Here is a 25,458-nt window from a genome sequence, read left to right on the forward strand (position 1 = left end):
ACCAAGGACTTCAGTCTGTTTATACACTGCCAATTTAAAAATCTTTGGCGCAGAAGGAATTGGAAATACGGAAAGAACAGTAGTCATAGTAAACAGTCCAGGGATTACTCTGTGGTATTGGACTAACTTAAGCTATTGGGGTTAAGAGCTGCCTTTTCATTCTGTCCCAAAGATCATCTAAGGTTTCACTAAAATAAAGGATCCTATGCAGACTGGATTTTGAATATTCAAGTTAAAATGACTTTTATAACTTGAATTGAAGCACCTACTGGATTTGCTGCTTGCTACACTAACTACTGCAAAATTCCAAAATTGAACATATATTTATTCCATGTATACCATTACATGGGATGTACAATGCACATTTATTTGCATCCACATCTCAGCAGGAGTGTACAGTGTCTCTTTCCAAAAGGGAAATAGGTAGCAAGAGTAGTAAGCTGAGTGATGGGAATCTCAAAACCCCTTCTTTTGGCTTAAAGTTTATCATGAAGGGAAGGAGCATGGATATGGTTGATCCACTGAAATGTACTGATGGAAGAGACTTGTATTTGACTTGACATACTGGGCAAGAACTTAGAACAATGCCAAATCAATCCCCTCCAGAAAAACAAGTATGTAAAAAAACCCCCTAATTTCTTTCAGTTCAGAAAAAAACCAAAACATTTCTCATTTATATCTCCATGTTTTTAATGGAAAACAAAGACAGTTTTAAAGATGAAAATGTTCTGTATTCACATGTAATCCTTAAAAAACACAAGCTATTTTGAGCAGTGAATTGCAAGCCGGCCAGTGAAAGAAGCAGCAATATGTTCCTAGGAAATTTTCATTCCTCCCTCTGTTCTGCAGAGAAATGTTACATTAATTCTGAAAAACAAGCATGAGCAGAGAAATTTAAACTCAGCTATAAGCCTTCTCTATTTCTAACTCCAAAGAATGAACTTTACTGAGGACTGCAGAAATGTGTTCCTGTTTCAGTGCCATACTGCTGGGAGTGCAGAGCATTCATACTCTGGGCTTTGAAAGGCTTTAAAAACCAATCCAGGAAGTCAGGCTTGGAGGTATAGCTCTTTCACAGAACTGAAAAAATACCCATAATGTGTCCCCTTCCTCGTCACAGGTGTATTAGTAACATATCATGGACCTCTGGGAATATATGTCTGTGGATATGCATAAAACAGTGGGCAGAGACATTTCAGTTCTTTTCAGTAATCCTGCCCCACTGAAGAAGTGAGACCTTTCCCAGGGAAATGCACTGAAGCCAGAATTTCACTAGCACCATCAACTGGAGTTGTTTTCTCTAGAGCACATACAGGATACGCAGAGGGAAGACTGCATTTCAGCATAGAAATAAAATGTCACAGAGTTGTTGGTTAATAACTCAGAATGTTTGTGAAGGATAAAAAATGAGCTCTTAAAGAAAGCACTGAACCCCTTCAAGGCTGCACATTGTATTCCAGGTATACCTTCACTGTCAACATCCTACCTGAACATTAGGCAGTGATTAATACTCCCATTCAAATGGGGGTTTTGTCAGTTTTAGGAAGGGTTGTACATCTCCATGAGCTCTGAATTTTCAGCAGTTCCTATAATTTTCAAGTGATTACTACAGCCATTCAACGAGGAGAAGTTTCAAGCATTAAACAGTTAAAAGTACATTTCAGTAAAACTTCAGGGAACACTCTCGTTGCTGCCTGGTTCCTTGCTGGCTCATTCAGAAAAACTGATGTTACATTATGCATTAACAATTGTAAGTGTCATCTATATGAAAATTTTACTTAATTCCATTTTTTAAATTGTGGTTAGTGAAACTTTTGCTTTTACAGACAAAATGGGTTACCACGGGAAGATCCCTGAAACTTGCTTCTTTTGGTAGACTGTGGGACTTGTTGGCCGTCCAGCACTTACTGACCAAATATGTTTCCTGATTTAAAGAAACTGGCTGTGTGGTTATGCCAGTCTCAGCACCTAAGTATTGCAAGACTCGAGTCTCAGTGATTTCTCTTTAAAATGCAAAAAGCATCGAAAAACTGAAGGGCTGCAGTTCTTTTGTACTGCTGGCATGGAGGCAGGGAAGCCTGTTAGCTGGGGCAGCTCTGCCACCTGCAGCTCAGCACCGGCAGGACCGCAGCGCCTTCACCAACCACCCAACAACCTTCCCTACTGCAAATGGAAAAAAATCTCGTGAAGAGGTTTCACTGAAGAGGGTAATTGCTAATTAAATTAGCAATAGAATACATAAGCTTATGGTATGTAAAAGTAAGGTGAAAGAGAGCTTTCACATCGGTCTTTCTGCTAATCTTCACTGCTACCAGAATGAGTATCTGTTCTCGGAATAGAATAAAAACCCAGGATTAGAACAAAAATCATAAGGCTAAAACTATCCTTGGTGTGACTGGGCTGATCTCAGAGATGAATATGGCTCCCCTTACTGATGAAGGCTGGTTTGGCCTCTGTTGATAACTGAAGTATTACAGGAAATTATGTGTGGATCCATATTCTCAGAACCTTCTAACCCCTGTCTGCAGTGCCTCCAGTGTCTCCTCATATAACTCCCTTCTTAAAACACACTGGGTTTTGAAACCTGTAAATGCTAGTCTTCTCCTCTAAAATAAAAAGTTGTTAAAAAAATCAAATCCTTCCAGATGTGTTTTACTAACACACACAAAAAAAACCCCAGAACCCCATGTATTTTATTATATTCTGTACTTTCACCCCCCTGAGCCCTAAGGGTATAACATTACCATTTTGTCAAGTTGGATCCAAGCCCTGTAACTGATGAATTGACCATAGGATCCATATAGAACTCTAGGAAAATCACTGTCACTTTATATAGTAACAAAATGTGTGCATGCATCCCTGTGTGTACTGGGCACACCCAAATACAGGCTTCTCATGCCAAAGACTTCTCTCTCTGTGAAGCACTGTGTCCATCTCTAGTGCTGTCTCCAACTTGCAGCTATGGCAGTGAAACGGCAATGGTTCTGAGTAATGGTCAGACATCACAGCAATGAGCTCAACTAAAAAAAGATGGTTGGAAACTAATTCTAATAATATTGGGATACTAAGCATCATGTGGAGTTCTTTCAGTGGATTTCAGTACTGCAGAGGGGAAATATATAGTCTATTATGATACACATTGTTCCAAATATGTTTTAAAAGCTAAAAGAAACATAAATTTTCTTTCAACTTTGGGCCTTGTTCAATTGCCCACACGTTCTAGTACCTGAAACATCCAGGCCTTCTGGGACGGCAAGAGCGACCTGGTGGATCAGATCCCGCATCACCTAGGACATTTCAGCTGGCACTAAACACCTATGTGTGGGCAAATGAGTCCCACCTTTAGTGTTGCCTAAGCGTGGAGATTGGAAATACCTAATTGTGTCTTGTCAAGCATTGCCATTAAAGGTTCTGCATTCCTAGGAATGTAGAAATTATTTCTGTAATCAAACATCATCACTGCACTAAATTCTTGAAGACTTTAGGGTATTTTCCTGGGTGACTGATTTCAAGCTGTGAAGAAATTCCTTGTAGAAGTGATTGGTTTTGTTGGTGTTCCAAATATTATTAATATAGCACTACAGTAAAGTCTTGTATGTTTTTGTATTATCCAAGGCTTAAAAAAATGTTTTGAAGAAATCTCACAGAGTGAGACAAGGTGATCTGTAGAGAATAGGCAGTTTAAACCTCAGGCTTCTTCTATATGTCAATGAATGTAGGAGTTTAAAACATTTTGTTAGCTTTGTTTTAAGATGTCACACTGTAAAATGATGCAGTTAACCCAGCCTGCCATTTACCCTGTTCACTAGTGGTTGAAGATGGCAGGTGGTTTTGGCCAACCAAACTCTTAAATGCACCTTCTCCCTGCATTTTTAATCTTGCTTTTTGCAAAAACCAAGCTCAATGGTAAGTTCCTCAGACTTTAGATAATTGAAGCACGATCTTTTCCTCTTTCAAGGATTTGGTTTTGAGTCACTTTAGATTTCAAGTAGGTTTCAAAGGTCACTGAAAAAGACTGTGAGATTTAATATCAATAATTGTTAATCCAGATCATTTTACACTTGTGCCAAATTCACATGAGCTAGGTGCATTTAAAACCACGGAGTGCAAGGCTCTCCTATTACTCAGGCATCCAAAGTTGACCTTATAATTTGCAGACTTTAAAGGGAGAAAATGTTTGTGAATTCCCCCAAACCAGAAGAGGAATTCATGCAAGTCCATACAGCTTCCAAGTATCCAGAAGATGAGACTGTCCCATGTCCTACTGTAGGGCCCTCTGCGCTCATATTTTGACTCTATGCACGTGAGGTCAGGCAGGCATTTCTACATTTTGGGTCTGTATCCCATTTAATCTTGTGTGTGAAGTGAAAGAGATTATAGATAGGATTAACAATGAAGGTATCTACAGGTGGCAGGGACGACCTAGTTCTCAGTGCACATTACAGTCAGAGCACAATAAAAAATATCTTTGCCAAGATGATAAAGAAGAAACATTCTCTTCATTGCCAACAGTAAATATATAGGGAGGAGTAAGTGTTTCATGAATAAAGTGTCCCTAAGGAAATCTTGGAAGACTTACGTGTATATTTACATAGTTTTAGTCCCAGCAGCAGTAGAGCTATGTGAATCTAGTGCTCTGCCCAGGGTAACTAGTTTGTTCAGAATTATCACAGCTATCTTTTTCACGCTTGTTACTATTTGCTCATAATGAGAAAAATTAGGCAGCCATGCCAGACTTTTGAGAACCAAAACAATGGTGTCCATGGTATCATGAATCTCTCTCTCTTTCTCTCTCACATACACACACACACAAACACAGAACCTGAGCAACTGTCTCTGGTTTCAGAATAAATTGAATAAAAACTCAAAATACAACACCTCTTTCACAGCATAAACATATTTTAGGACCTGATGCGCTTAATTTTTGTTAGATTATTGACCTAGAGGAAAATCTGAGCCCAAAGTGACAGCAGAGATCTGATAGCAGCTCTCTGTCCATTAGATTATCTTGTATTTATCTACAAAAAATATGTAAAAAATTCTATGTAAGAAAAAAGTCAATGAGGCAACTGCAGATTCAATTTCTGCAACTGGAAAAACTAATTTCTCACACTTAAGCTCTTCATTCTCCCTGCTGCTTTATGTTATTTCTCTTTTAACTGCTGTTAATGAAAGGCTCATCAAACGGCAGTGCCAATACACAGTAATATTTAAATGCTGAATTAGTCTCTTAGTCCTCATGGCAGCTCCCTTTCAGCTATTTTCCCTGCATACTTTGCATCTCCATTTGTATGGATGAGAGTGGGGTGCACATGGAGAGAATGGAGCAAGCATTGATCAGCTCTGCAGCAAAGAGAGAAGAATTTGCCTCCTGTCTTACATATTTTAAAAGCACCAAGGTAAAACATCTCCTGCTGAACTAAGTCCTAGATGCTCCTTCAGTAAAACTTGCTAAAATTAAGTCAATAACTCAAAAAAAGGCTTGGCTTAATTTATGTCTTTTTGTGGTTGCCATTCTAACTTCTAATAACTTGATCAACTTGTTGTCTTACTTTTAGTGTTGGTAAAAAAAACCCTACCCCTGCTTCTAAATGCAATTCTGCTTTGAAAAGTGACTAAAAATGGCATGCAGAGTCCATTTTTATTCTGTGCCAGCTACTTCCTTCTCATATGTGCTCAGTTAGGAAGTGAGGAACCTTTTCCTTACTTGTGCCAGCCCTGCAAATTTCAGGTGGAACCTACAGGTCAACCTGGAATTTTTTTTTCTCATGTAGGATGACTGAAAACCAAGAATCCTGCAAGCAAGAGTAACCTCTCAATTATATGTGTGCAATTCTGTAGTCTTCTATGGCTTTGTGTGAGGCTTAAATGACTGGAAATGATCTGTGGTGATAAACAGGAGAGAAGAGAAACCAGCTCAGAGTTCTTTATGCTGGAAAAAAGCAGTGAACAGTGATTTTAATTATTAAGTGAACAGATAGAAAATATATAAGACTATTTAAAAAGAGTATTTATTTCTTGCTTGAAATTCCATTTTTTTCAGAAATCTCCACCTTATACATTCAGCATTCAAGCAGACAAGGAAAATAAAATGTTTTTCTTTGTTCTCGGATGTGACATTCATGTCATAGGAAGAGAATGTATAGTCCTCATAACACAAAAAAACCTCCAAAATTATCTGAATTATTTTGCATGCAGTTGCAAGATAAAAGATAGTTTATGAGAAGTCCTCTTTGTGGAATGCAGCAGGTCATAAGAACACCGTGTGTACATTTTGCTGTATGGGAATGATAACCCACTATGGGCATTTTATTATTTATTAATTATTCTTTGCAGGTTAAGCAATCAAGCATGAACATCTTCTAGTGTTCTGAAATCTCTATAACCTGAAAGACCGGAGTTGAAGTTTATCTGATATATATAAAAAATACTTAAGGTAGCAAATAGCGAGCAAAAGTTTTCCCATTTCAGAGTTTTATCCTGCAATTCCAGTGCAGATTAAACTGAACTTTACAAGGCATCCTCAGTTAGCAAGAGTAAAAAAAAAAAAAAACCAGAAGTAAGATTCCCAGTAATGTAAATACTGATCAACTGGGCTTTTGCTTGGATGAAATTGTTCTATTCTGATTTTTTCTTCCAGTTGTGTGTAATACTGGAGCCAATGCAGGAACTGATGTCAAGACATAAAACTTACAATCTAAGTCCTCGAGACTGCTTGAAGACTTGCTTATTTCAAAAATGGCAGAGAATGGTGGCCCCACCAGGTATGTTTCACTTCCAGTATTCCACTTATTTTACAGTAAAATTAATGGAGAAACAATAGGAAAATTTACTTCTAAAGGAAAGCAATTAACACTGCTCCAAAAGGAAGCCTGAAAATTATTGATGTTTTATGATTTGTCTGACACAACTGATTTATGGATGTGCACATTCAGATGGTTTCACTATGACTGGGATATAATTTAGTACAAAAAAATGTGTAGATGGAATGCAAAATGCCTACTGACTCCATTAGAATTCATCGTTTATGTAATCCAGCTTCCTGCTGTGACTCTGAAATTACAGCTACAATTCATAATTAATTGTCTTTGAGACTAATATAAAGTTATTTACAGACCTGAACCTAATCTCCTTCCTCTTACACCTCAAAATAATAATTCTCTCGCTTTTTCAGATTATAAAAGTTTGCATATCTAAGACTATTCGCACGGGTGCTCAGGTCAAATTTTGAGAAGTACAATTGCCCCTCTGTTCTTTGCCATTTTAAGCAAAGCTGTGTAATTGTCCTGTTTTGGCCTGAGTTTTGAAGGTTTGCAGGGAAATGGCATTCAGCAGTGCTCTCTTGGGAGTGGCAGATTTAAAGGTGAAGGCCACAATCAGAGGCACAAGGAGCTCAAATGGTAGTTGCTCGTGTGCCACAACAGTAGGGTAGAAAGCTACCTTAGCCCTCCTCTCTGGCTGGGTCAGTTGAGGCTGTACCCTACATCAGAGTAAGGCCTGCATTTTTGTTTAGCACTGTTGCTTGCTGTGTGACCTTCAGCAAGTTACACAGTCCCTTTGAGCACCATGATAGTTCTCAGGATACTCCCCCTGGTAAAATCCTTTGAAATGTCTTTATAGATAATGCTGGGACAATAAGTTTTGGTAATCCATTACACAAAATTGAAAGCAGCTTCCATTGATTTAGGCCCAAAAATCATTCTATGGTTTGTATGTTAAATCTACTACTACTACTATTAAACTTAGAAATTTAAAACTAGATGAAAAAATATTCTAGCACTTCTGCTTATGGATCATTTTAGTTCATGCTTTAAAGTATCTGCCATTTGCTTTCCTACTTATCATTTTATTGCAGCAGAACCCACAAGACAACCAACAACCAAACGGAGAAAAAGGAAAAACTCAACCAGCAGCACTTCCAACAGTAGTGCTGGGAACAATGCAAATAGTACCAACAGCAAGAAAAAGTCAGCTGCTGCAAACCTGAGTCTATCAAGTCAGGTACCTGTAAGTCTCGCTTTCCTTTTAGGCCTGAATCACTTACGGTGCTTTTATTCTTTCTTTACATTGTAAAGAAGGTGCATTCTTGAGCCAAAACTATCACAAGCAAAAGGCAATCTTGCACAGTGTGCTGTGGAAGCTGGGGAATTAGTGAAGAGATGTGAAGGAACTGTTCTGCAGTGCAGCTTTAACAAAGGACCCTCAAACCCAGGTGTCCTGAGGATCAGATGTGATTTTCTAAAGGCCTGGGCCACCTCCCCTTCTTGTCAAAGGGAGTCCTTCCACTAGTGGTGGGACTAGATTGGGCCTCATGTTTTTAGATATAGCAAGAGCCTTGCAGACTTCCGTCTGCCAAGTGCTAAGTGAGGATGTGTCCCTGTGGTGCAGGACAGTCACACCTGAAGAATCTGCTGCTCTCTCTACTTTAGTACCTTACTTCTAATTGGTGCCAGATTCAGATGCTGAACAGGAACAGGTTATGAATTAACTTACCTATAAGGGTTATCTCTTTTTCCAACCACTCCACTTGCAGAGGGTAGATCCCTTGGAATATGGCTCTCAGCTTATCCACCCTGCTAGCTGGAACTGTTGACATCCTAATTGTACAGGGAGACACCAAGTCATTTCCAGAATAGTAACTGTACCAGCACTAATAATGTCACATTTACTGCCTTATTCACAATATAGGGCTAATCAGTCCCCAGATTGTGACAAAGTGTGTCTTAGTCAATAAGGAGATAGCTTATGCATTTTAAAGCTTGTGAAATTAATTTTATATTAAAGGAAACATAAAGTCATACCCTGGGAAAAACATGCAGGGATTTTTATTGGATTTCTGATCAGCAGATAGGAAAGGACTAGGTCTCCTCTGAAACATGACAAAGAATATAGGCCTTTTGTTAGCACAAAGCAGACACTTCCTAGGAAACTTGAATACCCAGATAAAAAAAGAGGAGTAGACTAACACCGGTGAAATGAAATGAAGATTTTTTTTTGTTTAGCAACTGATTCAGCAATCCAGTAGTTTACAGAAGCTTGGGGCTTCAGTACATTAAACTCATATTTCCTCCTTGTCATATTAACATTTTCACATGGCTCACATCCCCAGAGTCAGATTCTTTCCCTTATATAGGCATCTCTGTGTTTTTCTGGCAACACAAAACAGTCAGAAGCCAGCTACCTGATCCCCTGGTGACAGGGACCACTCTAACTCACTGAAAGCATGCCACAAACCCCCTTGGATCAATATTCAAACATATTTAAGAAAAAAACAGCAATTAAGTGCAAAACTGAGCAACCATTTAGTTCCCTGCTGTATCCCAAGTTTAAAAGACAATAAAATCACTTCATCTCACTACTTTCTGCTCTGAGTTCAGTTCAGTAAGACCAGAATCTGACCCCTGCCACTCTTCATCCTGCCCCTCCCTGCAGAGACAACTTTTGTTGGCTTCAGTGGTAGCCATGTATGTTTGAGTGTAATTGAGCCCTCTGTCACTCCCACTGATATTGAAGCTGACTTCAGGTACTGAAAGGCTACTCCTGACACATGAAGTAGTCAAGGCTGCTCTTCCTGATGGAGATGATAGTTGAGCATCTGAGACACATTGGTGAAGTTTATCATGGTATGAGGGATGGATTTTTTGCCTTCATTTACTTTCAGGATGTTGCATAGTCAATGTTTTTCAATATTCTTTTCTTTCTGTACCAGAGTAGCAAAATGGTCCAAACTCTTTCATATGGAGGATCAGGTTCCATTTTTAGGACACTTCTCCTTTCCATCTGCAAAGGGGAAAATGCTTAGCTGTTTGATTTGACATACTAACAGCTCTTCCTATCTTCCCCACAGCAAAGATAGCAAACCAGATGGAATCGATGGTTGTGCCACCCTGTAGGGTAGACAGAACTTGAAATAATTTTAGCAGTAGGATATTTTTGTGCAAAACTATTCAATGCTTTTCAGTTTAATAGAGAGCTGTTACCACATTTCTTCAAAATTACACATTCCTTGAAGTGGACCTTATTACAGGCATACCACTGCTTTCTGAAGTTAGCTGCAGGTAGCAGTAACTTGCTTTCTGTTTCTTTCACATAACTGTGCCTTAAAGTGTATCATTTAGTAGTTAATGTTTGGTTTCCCTTATGCAATAGAAGACAAGAGATCCTTGAATACAATCTGGCAGTTTTCAACTCATTAAAAGCTTCATTTGTCCATACAGCTTTCTGTGAATGGGACTGTCCTACTCAGTATAAAAAAATGAAAAACCTACTGAAATGATTCATTTTCAGTGTTAAAAGCATTTCCCCCCTCCTTATTAGAGAAGAGGAATGGAATCACTGCATCTTCTATCCAGATGACTCACATAACCAGACCTAATTTCAGTTCAATTTTTCTCATCTTCCACTCTAGAGAACCCTGGCAATGGGCTCATATCCACATCAAATCTGGACTAATATGAAGTTCAACTTTCCCTTTTTCTCCAATGATTTCTTCTCAGCCAGCAAAGTCAGTCTGTCCACCATAATCACATCTAATTACAAATTTCCTGTCACTTTTACACTTTTGTGTTGTTTTCTCTCTAATAGTAAAATAATCCTGGTTAGATAATGTTTTCTTAGCTTCTATTCTATGTAGTCTTGGTTTAGGACATTAGTAATTATTCAGTTTTGCTCCTACAGTAATACTTTGTACACTCTGGCAAATGTGTGAATTTACCACTAAGCTCATCCACACCTCATTCACACCATTAACTTCTGTTTTTTTAATGAGGTCTTCCTGCCTGGGGAGGCAAATGTCACGTTCAGGATAGTGTCCAGAAAACAGCTGAAGTACCAGCAGCTTCACAGAGTTTTGCCATTTTCCCCACAGCCCCTTCCAGCTCTTCAGATAAATACATTGGGCTGAACCAACCTTGATTAATGAGAGGCAATGGTACTTGTCACATAGACATTCTTCTAGTTGGAGGAGGAGGAGGATGTGCCATTTCCTCTACCTGCATTATTTGTTGATCATTTCTTCAGGCAGGGACGGTGCTGACAATACAGAGCCAAGCCCAGAAAGTGAAATGATGTGGTTGTATTTCCATGCCTGGGTCAGGTTGGCACTGCACCCTGAAGCTTGGTTGGTGAAGCCTAATCAATCAGTATCATTTGTGCTCTTTGTGTTGCTTTAAACTGATTAGCACTTTCACAGCGCTGACACATTCTGATACATCTTTAATAACACTGTCTTTAAAAGCGTCTTAAGGGTCTCTGCCAGTGGGTGGGTATGCACCTTCCCTCTCATCAGTAATTTGAAAAGGTTCAGTCTTAGTCCATCCTTTTGTCTCTAACTGTTGTTTATACTTTCTCAACTGTGGTAAATAAAATACAAAGTTTTGCCCTTTTGACAGTCGCACTCTATTGCACCCATTTTCCCTTACGATGGTGGGAAAAACATCGATTTCTGTGATTTTGTTAGTTCTCAACCTACTGATTGCAGACTCTGTATCTCTTGTCAACATAACTCTTGTGACCCAAGTCCCATGTTTAATATCTTTTCTACATATTCCATATTTCCTACATATTTCCTACATTCTTAAAACAAATGTAGTTAGCCAGTGTGCTACATGACTGCACCACACAGCTCATGCCTAGGTTGGCCCATTGCTTATCCAGTGATGCTTTTGACTTGAATCCTGTAGGTGCTGGGGCAACACACTGTAGTGTGCTGGAAGTAGAACTAAGTCCCACTAAAGTCACTCCAATAGCACAAATACAGAAACATTTTTCTCTCCAGAAGTTTTCTTCTCTCAGACCCTCACAGGGGCAGGCTCAGTACTGCATTGGCTGGTTTTAGTGCATAAAGAAAACTGACAGAACAGGGAGACTGAGAAGCTGCAGTCCACTCAACTGCCTTAGCCTCAGCAGATGCTGGGTTTGGGTTTGTTTATGTTCTTAATCTACCTGACCTTAGGAAGAAACATTAGCCCATTGGGCAGAAACTGGAGTTACCAGTTTCCTCTTTTCTCTAAACAAAGAGCAAAGATGGGCAAACTCCTCCTGTAAGGTTCATAGAAAACCTTTCTAATGTCAGACTTCCTATGATTCAAAGAAATTATTTATCTAATTTGGGTGTGCCATTGCCTTATCACACAGCACTAATAATGTCCTCTGATATTTGAAGCTAGCTGCAGTGTTTTCCCAAGTCTTTGCTCAGTTTTCAAGCCTCTTTACTGGCTAAAATCATATTCCTTAGCATTCTTCATTCTCTTCTGTTTCAAATAAAACTTTCTTGCAAGCCCAGGCCCCTATACTGTAGAATAGTGACTTGTTCACTGTGATCTGTGGATGACAGGTGTATGCAAGACCATCAGAAGGGGTCCACACAGCTATTATCAAATAAATATTACTTTCTTTTAAGTTTAAGAATAACAGAGCACATTGATCCATTTTCATATATTTGAAATTTGACAGTAATGCACAACTCTCACAAACTGTAAGAACCATTGCTCCAGGCTGCTCCCAGTCATCACTACAGAAATTAATAGGTGGATTTTGCTTTCATTTACTAATGAAGATCCTGTTGAGTGTAGTACTGTAACCAGGAATCCAGTGAAATATCATTTGTGTTGGAAAGAATAAAGCATCACTACATGCCACTAAGTAAATCAAACGTTCTTTGTTGCATCCAGAGTCTTAATTAGAACCTCCTTGCACTCTTTAAGCAAGTTACATACCTCAGTAATCTCTCTTTCTCTTTGTAGTTCTCTGTAAGCTCCTCAGAAACCAAATCCATAAATAAACCTGCTAACATGGAAGGGAGCAATATGTGTTTCAGAAACAGGGGATAGGTTTAGGTGGTTTGTAAAGATGTTGTAGAACCACAGTTACAGTTCCAAGGCCAGAGATCAGTGTCGGAAATTATCCCATGTCCAGAACTGTGCAATTCAGAATCCAAGATTTAGTCGTAAGGAGATGAGAGCGAATAAATTTTTTTCCAGTTTTTGTACTTTAGGAAAAATATTCCAAACAAGACCAGAATGTCAAATTAACAGGGAGGATTATGATGAAATGCAAAAGATTTTCCGCTAGAAAGTGTTTACTCTGAAGCCTAATTAAAATGTCAGTTCTGTTTCTATAGATCATTTCAACACCAACGTCAGTCTGATGTTTTTGTAGTGGAAGCAGTGAACATGATGGATATGGGCAGCAGTGGGTCTCTCAATCATTAATAATTTTTTGTGGTAAGGAGCTAAGAAGTCAGTTATTAAAATAATCGTGACTAACACAATTCCATAAGAAGGAAAGCAGGAGGAGGTACCTTGTTTTGACTTAGCACTAGAGGTATGTTAGCTGCTAGAACTAGTGCAACTTTCAGTCCCTGGAGTATGAGGCGTGCTTGAACAATATATTTGCTAGTGTTAGGCATTTTTAATTATCTCAGGCTTGTGAGCACTGTTCATCTACTTCTGAGAACTGAGACACCTGAGCTATGAACTAATCATTTTAACACACTGGGTGGGATCGCGGATTAACAGTAGCAAAGATGGCAGGCATAGGGATGGGGAATTTTACATGGCCCGGCAGTTTACCTCCAGACTTCACTAAGATATTGTTTACATATAGGATGATCCCAAGTTAAAAAGTTTAGTTACATAACTGAGCAGAGCAGAGCTAAATTTTGAGTCTTGGTATAAAAAAGATAAAGCCTGAGAAGTGACCGGTCTGTTAAATAGAATTGCTTTTATTTGAGTTGTGTACAAAGTGACCTCTGTGTGTAGTTGTTATGCATCAATTAAAGTTTGGATGGCAACTAGGGTAATTTCAGGATGAAAGGTATGATATACATGAAAGCTGCTTTTGTGGTTATATTATAAAATAATACATTTCTATCACATAATGTAAAACAACCACTGCTTTATTTATAGTGCTTCACTGCAACCATATTTTACTATCATGAGACATTCCTTGACCAAAAATATTGTTTCTAATCACAGAGTAAATTAATAAGATTGAGTGACTACAGACTAAATCTTTTTTAAACTAATCTAGTCAAATATGTGCTACCATAACTAGGCCATAGCAGTGTGTGCTGCCATGCAAGAGACTAGGGTTTAATTCTTGGATTCTGCTTCTCACTCCATGAGCAGGAGCTAGGAGCACTCCAGAGCTGCAGCCTCAACCCTGGGAGGGATGGAGCCTTGTGTCATTCAACAGCAGTGACCCCCACTGGCCAATTTAAGGAGAAGCATTGAGGGGCTCTAAAAGGAGTCACTTCCAGTCCTCCTCAGAGGTTGGTGGTCATTGCACGGGATCTAGTGAGTGGAGGTTCAATGGGGTGCACTTGGTGGGGTCTTCAGCTTTCAGTCTAAGGAGCAGAATCCTCTCTGGGGAGGAAACAGCATGTGCGCTTCCTGAGACACTATTTTTGCCTGACATAACTAGAAGGGGCAAGATTGTCAAGATTTTTTTTAAAATGTCCTGTAACTAATGCTGTGATATCTATCTTTTAAATAGAATGAGGGAAAACTCCACTAACCTCAGCATAATTGTAGTTTAATTCCCAGAGAGAGAGAGAAAGCGACTCAATGGCATGGAGAGAAATAGAAATGCAAACTGCCCTCTCAGTGGATGTCATTGTACTAAAGGAATAATATTTGCAAAGAATCTGAGAAATTAGAGGCGAAAATAGTTACAAGGTGATTGAACATCTCCCCACTGATGCACATATGTTTCCTACCACAGATTGAGATTTTTCCCAGCCCAGCATTAGGTGACCTGAGCAGCAAAGTTAGCACTGTTCCAGTGGGGTCATTAATCTTCAGTTTGCCATTATCAATAACAGGAATTTTGTCTTAGCAGTAGGGATTACATTTTTGTTCACTTAATGTCATCTTAGTACCCTAGTTTACATCTCCTCAGATTGGCCTAAAGTGATCATCTTCCTTTCAGCACTTGCAGTTGTTAAGCATATTTACCCCTCCCAATCATTTGGTGGATGTAATACATATTTAATTCTTTCATGTGGCCTCCCCAGCCAGCTGTTCTAGCCCCACGGTGATTTTTGATACGCTTCTCTAAGTCTCATCCAAGTCACTGACCTCTTGCTGGTGTGGCAGCAGGGAGAACTTGAGGCCCGTACTCAAGAACATTGAAGTAAAGGGAACTGTTGCCACCTCGGTCAGTGATTCTGTGTTTCAGCCACTCTGGTCTTTTTGCCTGCCATATCACACTGCACACCTCAAACCCAACCTGCTGTCCTCTGCCAGGTCTCTCTTGTCATTAATGCTCTCGCAATACAATGGGGTCAGGTCTGGTTCAGCAGTGCACACTATATATTGTCTATTGTTTAGAGAGATGGAATAAATTAGAACAAACTTTTGCTTATGAACACCTTTGTCTTTAAAACTTCTATGTCTTAAAGTTGTGTGTGAGTTTTATTTAACCAAATATTTTATGGATATATGGAGTAACAAAATATAGACAAAGTGAAGAAGAAATCATGTAACAGTTTCCATATACTCAAAAATATTTTACATAGCATAGGCTGAAAATGTGATACAAAAATTCTTCTGTATCATGCCAGCCTTTGTTGAGGGATATCAAAAAATAGTATAAGCACTTAAAGGCAATAATTTGTGTTGTTTTGTGGTGAAGGAAGTACACATCTGATTAAAAAGAAAACTTATTAAATGCAAACGTGTCTTCTGTTTGCTTTTTACAAATGCTTTTACATTCAAAAGGAGAACCAGATCCTTTAAAATATGAATCTGTTGTTTGCTAGGATTCTTGGAAGAGCTTGTTAAATCAGCAGGAATGAAGCTAGACATCTGGAATTACTGCACTTTTACCAAGCACTAGCTGATGCCCTGACACCTGAGCTGCATGAAAAGATGCATCCCACATATTTCTTTAGCAGTTAGCACAGCAGCCTGATTCTCTGTTGAACAGAGGGAACAAGAGAGCTCTCTGGCTTTGCACCTTTGCTTTCCAATCTCAAGTTTGCACCTTTCTATCCCATGCTGCTTAGGTTTTTTGCAGCAAATCTGTGATGCACTGGAGTACAGTAGGCGGTTTACTTGTTTTCATGGAAGGACAATTTGTACTTAAAGCAGTGATTAGATGAATTCTGTCTTTCTTGCATGCTTTAGTTTCTGATGACTACTAGCTTCATCAGTGTAATTATAATTAGCACTCTTCATCTTGCTTTTACGGTACCAGCTGGACAGATTGGTCCTCTTACTGCACAGATTGGCGGCAGGGTTGCCTACATGGAGTTAGGTGACAGGCACCATGAAATAACAGATGGTAAATTCAGGGCTTGTTGGCAATCAGCAGGTTTTTGCTAATGACTTAATTAGCTATGCAAATTGTCAAATCAGTGTGAACATTGTTTTTATCGAAAACTTTACCTAAATTAATTACCATAATTAAGTAGCAGAATGTCAAGTATATTAGATGCGTAAAAGGGCTTGGCTGGCTATGGATTAGAGAGTTACCATCTTTATTAGTGTTGTGTTCCATGTTTGAGAAGTCTGAGGATAAGAAATGCAGTTACTTTTAAACTACTTCTAAAATACACATATCGCAAAGTTCCAACTGAGATGCACCCTGGTGCCTTTCCAAAGAAAATGGTTCAGGAAAAAATTACTGGATAAAGGCTAAATATTTCAAGGAGGAGTTTAAAAGCAGTTTCATAGCCTGTTTGTTTGCTTAAAAGCAGGCACATTTTTCAGTCTACCTGCTTTTCAGTTCTGGGGGTTCTGAGATCCAGAGCCGTGAGCATGCAGCTAGAGAGATGTGTTATAGCTTTTCATTTAATTAGAAATAAAGTGTAAGCCTGTCTCCTGCTTCCTACTATGCGGGAACTTTTAACTCTGTTGTTCAAATATCACAAAGTTAAGCGATGCAAATTCTCTAACATAATTTTTTTAAGTTGATTTTTTCTCTCTCAAGGTTTCCATATAACAAATATTGGGTGCTGTTCACAGGATGTGATGGTGGTAGGAGAACCAACTCTGATGGGAGGCGAATTTGGGGATGAAGACGAAAGGCTTATCACTAGATTAGAGAATACACAGTATGATGCAGCAAATGGCATGGATGATGAAGAAGATTTCAACAATTCACCTGCACTGGGAAATAACAGCCCATGGAACAGCAAACCTCCTGCTAACCAGGAGACAAAATCTGAAAACCCCACACCACAAGCTTCCCAATAGGTTAACCTGCAGCCATGCCCACTGCAATGTATGTCAGTGGGTTATTAATTACTGTTTCACAGCATTATTCAAAATAAAATTTAAAAGAAACACCTTTCAAATTATAAAGTATCTATTTCTAAACTAAAGCTATCCAATTTTTTTTCATTAGGGAAAACTCTTGTATAAGCTTCCATATACATACCTTGGAAGCATTCTCATACAACATGATACTGGCACTGACCTCGATTAAAATAATTGGAAAAGATACAGCATCTCATGAAAAATTTCTGACAGTGCGTTTTATTGGAAGGGGTTGTTTTTTTCCTCATCAAACAATGGCCATATTTTAAAGTCATCAGTGCTCAGGATCTCATTAACGTAACTATGTAAAACTTTTTACAATTGTAATATATTTTCTGCTTTTCAACTTGCACCTGAAATTTCTTGTTTCAGAAAAAGATCAGCTTTTAAGGAAAAGTAATTTAAAGTAACTTTTGTTCTTTCTTTAACTTTTCTTCCATCAGTTAATCATATAAAGGATCCAGCATTTTTAATTTACATTTAGCTGATGCCAGTAGATACTCTATCCATCATTTAATAAAAATACTGAAACAAGAAATGTCTTTTTTTCATCAAAGACATGAGAAATATTTTTATGTGGAAAAAGACACCCAGTCCTATGAGAGTTTATGCTTTGTAAAATTGCTGTCGATCCAGATATTTTAAAGCCATGTAATCCATTAACTTTGTGGGCAGCTTAATAAATCTAAAACTTTTGTGTTTTTATTATTGTATCTGAGTTGGCTTTGTTGTTATTTCTTTTCATAGTATATTTCTTGTATAATATTTTTGTAAAGCCCTCATTTTTTCTTTTACTTTTTTTTTTTAATTCCGGTGTATTTATGTGAAACTTTATAAAAGAAACTAATTTTTTTCATTTACATATTAATATGTTCAACTCATTATGTAAAGACACAGTGAGTCAGTGTGTTATATAATACAACTGTATTTTATGTATGCTTTGCCAATAAGTGTGCCAATAAACTGTGTTAACAAACGTGCTCTTATACAGTGCATTTACAGTTCCTTGCATGCAAAACATACATGCCTGTGTGCAGGATCACACACCAAGACAGGATCACACACCAAGAATTTTTGAAAATAGACTTTCACTGAATTTCAGTCTTTTTCCAGCAAAAGGGAAAGTCTGTACTTGGGTGTGAATCATTTACAGCTCGATTTGGTTAGATGATCTTTTTTAACAATAACGATGTGCAACACCAGGGGTGGGTTACAGCTGGGAAAGCCAAGTGTGAGGGAGTGCAGGGCATCCAGCCAGCACACCTCCATCCTGAACTTTGCATCCCTCGCCTTCCAGGGCTGGGGCTTATCAGAACAGGGATTTCCACTCTGCTGAATCCTGTCTGATAGCTGTATGATGAGTCCCTCAACTGGGGCTGAGAGGATTTCAAAAATTCTCCGTCTTTCTTCCCTTTGCTAACATATCCATTGTTCACCGAGCAAGCAAAACCCCCGGAGTGGTGCCGCTGCTCTGAGCACAGCCCAGCCCGGAAAGCCCCTCGGCTGAACCGGGAGGCACAGAGGGACACGCCTGCGTCCCGGGGCAGCTGGGAAGCCCTGCAAGGTGCACCCTGCGAGTGGCAAAGACAGGGAGAGCTGCCGACACAGAGATACTGAGTCTACACAATCCTGCCTTTTCTGCACGGGGGTGATGTTTTGCTCTTGCCTGAAACTGTATTTTTAATATTACTGACATTATAAAAACAGCTGAAGAACTTCTAGGGGGGTTTTTTGAGTGGCTGTACATACACCCTGAAGTCAGTCTAGGGAAATCTATATATCCCAAAAATATATAGATATTTTTTAATCATGCTTTTGCTAGATGTGATGCCACCAAAGAGTTTTGAAGTGACCAGTGCAGAAGGAATAGAGGGCAAAGCACCCTGTGTGGCCACTTGTTTCTTAGCAAGACAGCTCCCTCTCTGCCCCAGGAACCAACCTCAGCCCCTGACGTGGGTCCATGCTCCTGTAATCAAAATCCTTGTTCAATGAATTTTGGCACCTATGGTATGCCTTGCAGGAAGATAGCCTAAAAGACACTCCAGGCTCTAGAGCACAAAGGATATCAGTTGTAGGGTAGAATTTAAATCTATCTAAATAACAAACGTGGATAGCAATGCTGCTCCTTCGTGACACTTGCAGAATATAGGAAACTGTAGGTCTATCATTCAGTGACTATATCAGTCCTGATTTTTCCATGTAAATAATTAAATTCACAATGTATTCCATTAAGGAATCTCTGGCTCCTATATAACTGCTATAACATTACAATTATACACTGTAATTCTAACGTTCAACACCACTAATCATTCATGTTACATTTCCACAAGCACACTCTAAAAGGCGTTCCTTATTATTAATCTTTCAAGACTGGCACTACTATTTCAATTTTTAAAAGATTTATGATGTCATATTACTCCTGTTGTTTCAGTAAATAAACATAGGATCGCTTGAAAAATGGGCAACAGACTCCTTGGAGTCCTGTCCTTGAATTAATCTGGAAGGACACTTTCTCCATATCTCCTCAAAAACCTCGTCTACAAGCTATCAATCCACCCTGTTGTGGTTAGGGTGAATAACAGATGGAGCTAGCTAATTTTATTTATTCGCTTATTTATTCATAAAAGAAATGTCCAAAATGGGCCAGCTCAAGGAATCAGGTCGAGATGTACAGCAGCTGGACATGCAGTCTCCTCACTGCTCCTTCCTTTGTTCTCTGAGCTGCTGCATTGGCTTTTCTTACCCTATTTCAAATGTCATGGTAAACTTATCAAGAAAGAGCCTGTGATCCCGTTTCTAATCCCAAGTGCTTGTGTCCTGTCCTCAGGAACACTCCCCAACAGGTATAGGATTAAAGTACAGTGATCACATGAACTAATGGATTTTGTGGCTTTTGGTTGGGGGTTGCAATTAAATGACACTGTGGTTTCTGTGTGCTCCATGAGTGTCTGGCACAGAGCAGTGGGAAAGGTGAATAAACACCACAGGTGTAACCTGGTACAGGTAAGGTAACAGGTCTGTGAGAGCTCAGGTTGCAGCCTGAAGAGTGAAAGCTTGAAACCAATAATTAATTTTACTGTAATCTAATCCCAACACCTACCAGAACATTGTATCTCTCTTAGAATTTGGAAGGGAATAATGTTGTTGATACTTCCCTCTGGGGAGCCCTGCAGCTATTAAAAGGAGGAAGGAAACTTATGATGTTGAAATACTTTCAAAGAGAAAGCTCTTGTTTGTTTTAGCTAAATGGAGGGAAATACTGGCTCTGAGAAGTGCCCTCACAAATCAGAGGGAGGAAATTCCAGTTTACTTGGAAAAGCAGATCACATAATTAGTAAAGTGACTGAATATGAACACTGATAACCAAGCTGGTTGCTGTTACAAAGGACTTGAACCCTGCAAGAGTCATAGGCACTGGTGGGTTTTGATTGTTCTTTGAATTGCTTTGTTTGGGGATTAATATTTTTTGTGGATCTTTGTTCAGCAAAGTCCCCTTCTCAGGGAACTTCCAACTCGCATGAGTCATCAGCTGGTCTCACTGGCTGCCCCTCGTGAGAACATTTCAGTTCTTCAGTCTCCTTCTTTCTCTCTTTCCACAACAAGCAAAAATAAGCAGTATTTGCAACTTTGTAGTTTTTTCAGAAAGGTGTCCTCAGGTTTCATCATCTATGCATTGATATGTATGAATGTAATAATGTAGTAGGATAATTCGGTTTGGAAGGGACCTTGGGAGGTATAACTAGTATTTGCATGCTTGGAGCATCACAGGCCTCTGTGAAAGTTGTGACTCATTTTTAACCTTGGTCCTGGAGAAGGTACTGCTATCACACATTAGCAAAGTGTAACCAACTTGGATCCTTGGGGGACAAAGCAAGAAGTGCCCCGTCCCAGAGAGCTACCAAGGATGATCTGTCTGAAAGTGTGCAGAAACACACAGGGGCCAGAGGGGGAGGAAACTACCAAAGGGAAAGGAAAATACTGGACATCATTGGGTGTTCTCTAGCACCAGGGTGGAGAGAGGCTCCTTACCCAGCTGTTGCTGCAAAACACCATTAACGGAGTCTAAATGATAGAACAGACTAAATTTTGCAATTTCACGGCCTCCATGAAAATCCCATTTTAGCAAAGACAGGATGAAAGAGAAAACAGGAATGATTGATACTGAAGGAAACCCAGTTTGTGTCTAACATATCCTGGAGAAACTGCTAATGGAAATTGAATAGTCCTGAAAATATTTCCTGAGACTGCAACTCTGATCAAGTAGCCCCATGGTGATATATTGCATGTCCAAATTAAAGCTGCCCTGGGGCACACGTAACCCCAGCAGCTGGTTTTATTGTGTAGGACTGGATGATTTGTATGTTTTTTCTAGCTTTTTGACAGCATATTTTTATACAAGGCTAAGGCCTGAATCTTCTACTATGTAAGAGAAGCTACTGAATATTTAACATCCCATAGAACTGCTGTTATTCCAACATACTATTATGTTCTATTAGGAAGCCTGGTGGTACCCTAGCATTTCAGAATGGCAGATGGTACCTTTAGATAGAAAGTCACTTATGGAAGTCTCTAAATTTATGGACCATGTTGGTACATTTCATGAGAAAATATGAATTTCCACTCAATGTTCAGAGTATTAAAATCTGTTCTAATTTACCATGTTATTTTGACAGCAACTAGTATCAGTTCTTTCAAAGGGAGAGGCTTTATTGGGAACAGTGATGGAACAATTTAACCGTAAAAGCATTTCTTCCCTGACCCTGTGAATCACTTCCAAAATAAAAGAACTATCCCTCACATCAAGAAATAATTTTAAAGGGTCTATGGGAAGTCTTAATTCATAAGCACATTTTAAAACACCATTATGCACTAAAGATGACATCAGAAAATAATACACTCGTGCATACAGAATCAAAAATGTTATAAAAAGCATCCAACCACAACAGAGCACAAGCACTCCAGCTCCCCAAGAAATTCCCAACTGTGTTTCCATCAATTTTATAGGAAGCAGGATGAGACTGGTAAGCTTCAGTTTGGATAAGATACTAAATCCATCCCTGATAATTCAGGTTATTGCACATTAGCAAGGGAACGTGTTTCAGCTGAAGCAGATAAATGCCCACACAGTGTGCCTCCATGCCTGCTGGACACCCAAATTCATGATCCTTTAGGTCAGTGCTCATAGCTGGAGTCCAATTTTTTTTTTTTTTTTTTTTTTCACTTTGTACAGTGCCCTGTGACAGAAACACTTCTCAGGTGTCCAATATCTTACCAGTTGGAAGGTGACATGCAGAGCATTTCTCAGACTGTGTACTTTATACCATGCTAAAAGAAATTCTACCTGATCTGTGGAGATCCTCAAGTTGTATATCAGCCCAGTTTAATTAATAGTTCTGTCTCAACAACTCCGAATTCATCAGAGATGCTGTGTATAATTTCATATTGAACAGTTGTAATATATAAGGTTAGCGTCTCTTTTGTATGTGCATTAGGAGACATTTTAGCAAATGTTTGATACGAAGCAGGCATTTAACACATCTTATCACATTCAACTGCAACTCTAATTTCATCACATGAAGTTTTATCCTCCCTGAGCGGTCTCTTGGGGGGTCTGAGTACTGAAAAAGCTTTTAAGAACTGGTGTTTGGTGCTTTCAGATGCTGGGGGGGTTTTCCATTCTATTTTCTTCCATCAGTCTTTGATATCTTATGAAAATTTGTTTGTCATTTTGCACAAAGTTTTTAACTTTCCATCTTCTGGCCATGTGTAATACAGAATGCAGGACCTGTGTGTGCTCCACACAGACAAACCCATCAAAACCAAGGTGGTTTGCTCCCAGCTTGCCAAGAGAGCTCAAATTCAGCAGACAGAAGGTGTGAAATTTAGGAACTGTGATCGATACTGGGGCTTCTGCCTGTCTTTAACTGCAAACTCCAGTCTGAAAAGAAATTTTCAGCTGTTTTCTTTGAAATCTCCCCTTCAGGTTAAACTCATGTTCCAAAGGGTGATAACAAAGGGTGAACAACTGAGACAGCTATCTTTTCATTCGTGTTTGTCAGCAGCTCTATGTCTGTATCTGTGCTTAGACCACCAGCTCCTCCAGTGTGAATCAGGTGGGAAGTGCTCCAGGAGCTGGACATATTGCTAAGGACTCTGGACAGCAATCAAGAACCTTTATTGTGGTTTCTGAGCTGTGTAGGAGTAATGCAATTTCATTTTTACATACCACAGCTATCTCTGCTGCTGGTCTTTGTGTCAACAGGGACAAGGACTTTCAAGTTGACTTTGTTTAGCAAACTTCCAAGTTTTGCTGCTGTTTCAGCCTAAGAACTCAAAAAATATAGCCTATATCAGCCTTTTTTCTCCCAGAAAATGTATTATTTTTAAATATACTCCCTTTTTTTAAGTCAGAATTTCCTTGAGAAGGGCCTAACTCACAAATTTCACGCAGCAGGATTTGGCTTTTCTGTAGATGCCAGCTGCATTCCTGAGAGGGAAGAAAAAATTCTAATGGCCAGTTTATAATGAGGAACTGAACAGTGGCACTCTGCAGGGAGGCAACATTTTTGAGCTGAAGACCATGTAATAGTGGGATATGGGCTTTTAAAATGGAATGAGAGTTGTCAAGTCCTATGATTTTTCTGTGAGACCCATGACATGGCCAGTTCTCAAGCAGGGAGGGGAACTGTTGGGAAAGGAAGGATGGTCTGTGTACTAATTGCCTTCGAACAGTCTGATGCTTCCGAAAGCGGCAATCTACAAGACAGCAGTTTCCAAGAAAACTCAATGTATTGGGTAAGAAAACTGCAATCAGTAATGAAAGCAAACTTCTAGGGATGAGCCTCATGCAGGCACTTCCCCATACCAGGGCAGACATGTAGCTGCAAGGTCAAGACTCAGAAGGGAAAATGGAAAATTGATCTTATTTTATATTTTATTAATTTTATTAATTTGTTTTATTGTTTAATCACCTGTGACCATGCAGGTTAGTGCCAGAAACTGTTCTTGTTTTTTAATTGCAACAATCTCCTTTAACAGGCAGATTAATTTGATATATCCTTTAAGGTAGAAGAAAGAAAACACAGGGACATCTCTACCTTGAAACCAGGGGAGTCATTTTGTCACATTAAAACCCTGGCTGCAGTCATAGCTTTTCTGAGACTGTTATACCCTTACCAATACTTCACCCTCCATCCGAGTACCCTGCAATCTCCTCCAGATCAGGGCCTTTCTTGAGGGAAGGTTTGTGGTTGACTATCACTGCCAAATATCTGCCTATACAACTGCAGGCTGCTGTGAAACACCCAGAATATATGTATAGAAGTAATGATTCCTCAAAATCATAATTCTTTATTTTTTTTTTATTCAACCAAAAGTTTTTTGTTTGGTTTGAATGCCTTTTATTCTTTTGGTTTCTTCTAGGTATTGAAATTTTAACTTGTACTTTGATAATTTTCTTTCCAGATGTGATTTGCATGAAACTACAAGTACCACAAATTTGTTTTAAGTTTAAAACAAACAGTTAAAAATTTCTTGAGCTGGAAGTAAAATATCAAATACAAGCAGCTCTGATCTAGCCAGGGGTGGGCTGATGAGGTTCCCTTCTCAAGGCTTTTGACTAACCCATGATGCTGCAGAGTGAATTACACAGGCTGTGTCCTGCCCAACTCTCTACAGAAATATGCTTGTAAATGTTGCAGAGAGATAGTTGAAGGACATATGAATGATGTAGATCATCCAAAACATCAGTTATTCCATCTTTCTCCTCTCCTCCCTTCCCCAGTTCCCTTCAATATTTGAAAATAGACTAATCTAGGAGAGTCAAAAAAAAAAAAAAAAAGAAAAATTAAAAGAGGCATACAGAGTTGTCAGCTCTGGCTTTCCAGTTACAAGGGTTCATCTTGGGATGTTCTTATGGCAGCTGGTCCCTTAAATGTGACCAGAATGGATTACCCCTGACTGGAATGTGGCCACTGTGTACATGCGTGGCTTTATGGCACTCTCTGTGTATACAGTGCAGCAGTTCCCAAAAAACAGTTTCCTGTAATTCCCTCAAAAGGACTATGATGACAATCCCACTTCCTGTACAAAGACAAAAGGCTTCAGAGCTGATCTGGCCTCATGGCACATTCATGGTCCCTCACAGGAAACCAGCAGTGCCTCGATGAGGCTCCAGGACAGCACGGGGCTGCCT

General features: G+C 39.2%; 1 protein-coding gene and 1 long non-coding RNA gene across 11 annotated transcripts in view; one reads left to right on the forward strand and one right to left on the reverse strand.

Moving 5' to 3' along the window:
- Positions 1 to 18,240, forward strand: part of LDB2 (LIM domain binding 2) — a 304,168-nt gene extending 285,928 nt beyond the window's left edge. For 3 of the 10 annotated variants that reach the window (XM_051798468.1, XM_051798464.1, XM_051798469.1), the window contains 3 exons: positions 6,641 to 6,764; positions 7,856 to 8,007; positions 16,971 to 18,240. In XM_051798468.1, the coding sequence (XP_051654428.1) occupies positions 6,641 to 6,764; positions 7,856 to 8,007; positions 16,971 to 17,201 (507 nt within the window). In that variant the 3' untranslated portion in view covers positions 17,202 to 18,240. Of the gene's footprint in view, positions 1 to 6,640; positions 6,765 to 7,855; positions 8,008 to 14,129; positions 14,273 to 16,935 lie in introns of all 10 variants that reach the window. The other 7 variants (XM_051798471.1, XM_051798470.1, XM_051798472.1 and 4 more) reach the window with 7 other exon arrangements.
- LOC127476075 (uncharacterized) overlaps positions 1 to 25,458 on the reverse strand; it is a 108,120-nt gene that overhangs the window by 22,851 nt on the left and 59,811 nt on the right. The window contains exon 3 of the long non-coding RNA XR_007906465.1: positions 8,494 to 8,597. This is a non-coding gene — a long non-coding RNA (uncharacterized LOC127476075). The remainder of the gene's footprint in view (positions 1 to 8,493; positions 8,598 to 25,458) is intronic.

This window comes from Manacus candei, unplaced genomic scaffold (genome assembly GCF_025592945.1).
Source record: "Manacus candei isolate 608988 ecotype Guabito, Panama unplaced genomic scaffold, ASM2559294v1 h1tg000048l, whole genome shotgun sequence".
Lineage (NCBI taxonomy): Eukaryota > Metazoa > Chordata > Aves > Passeriformes > Pipridae > Manacus > Manacus candei.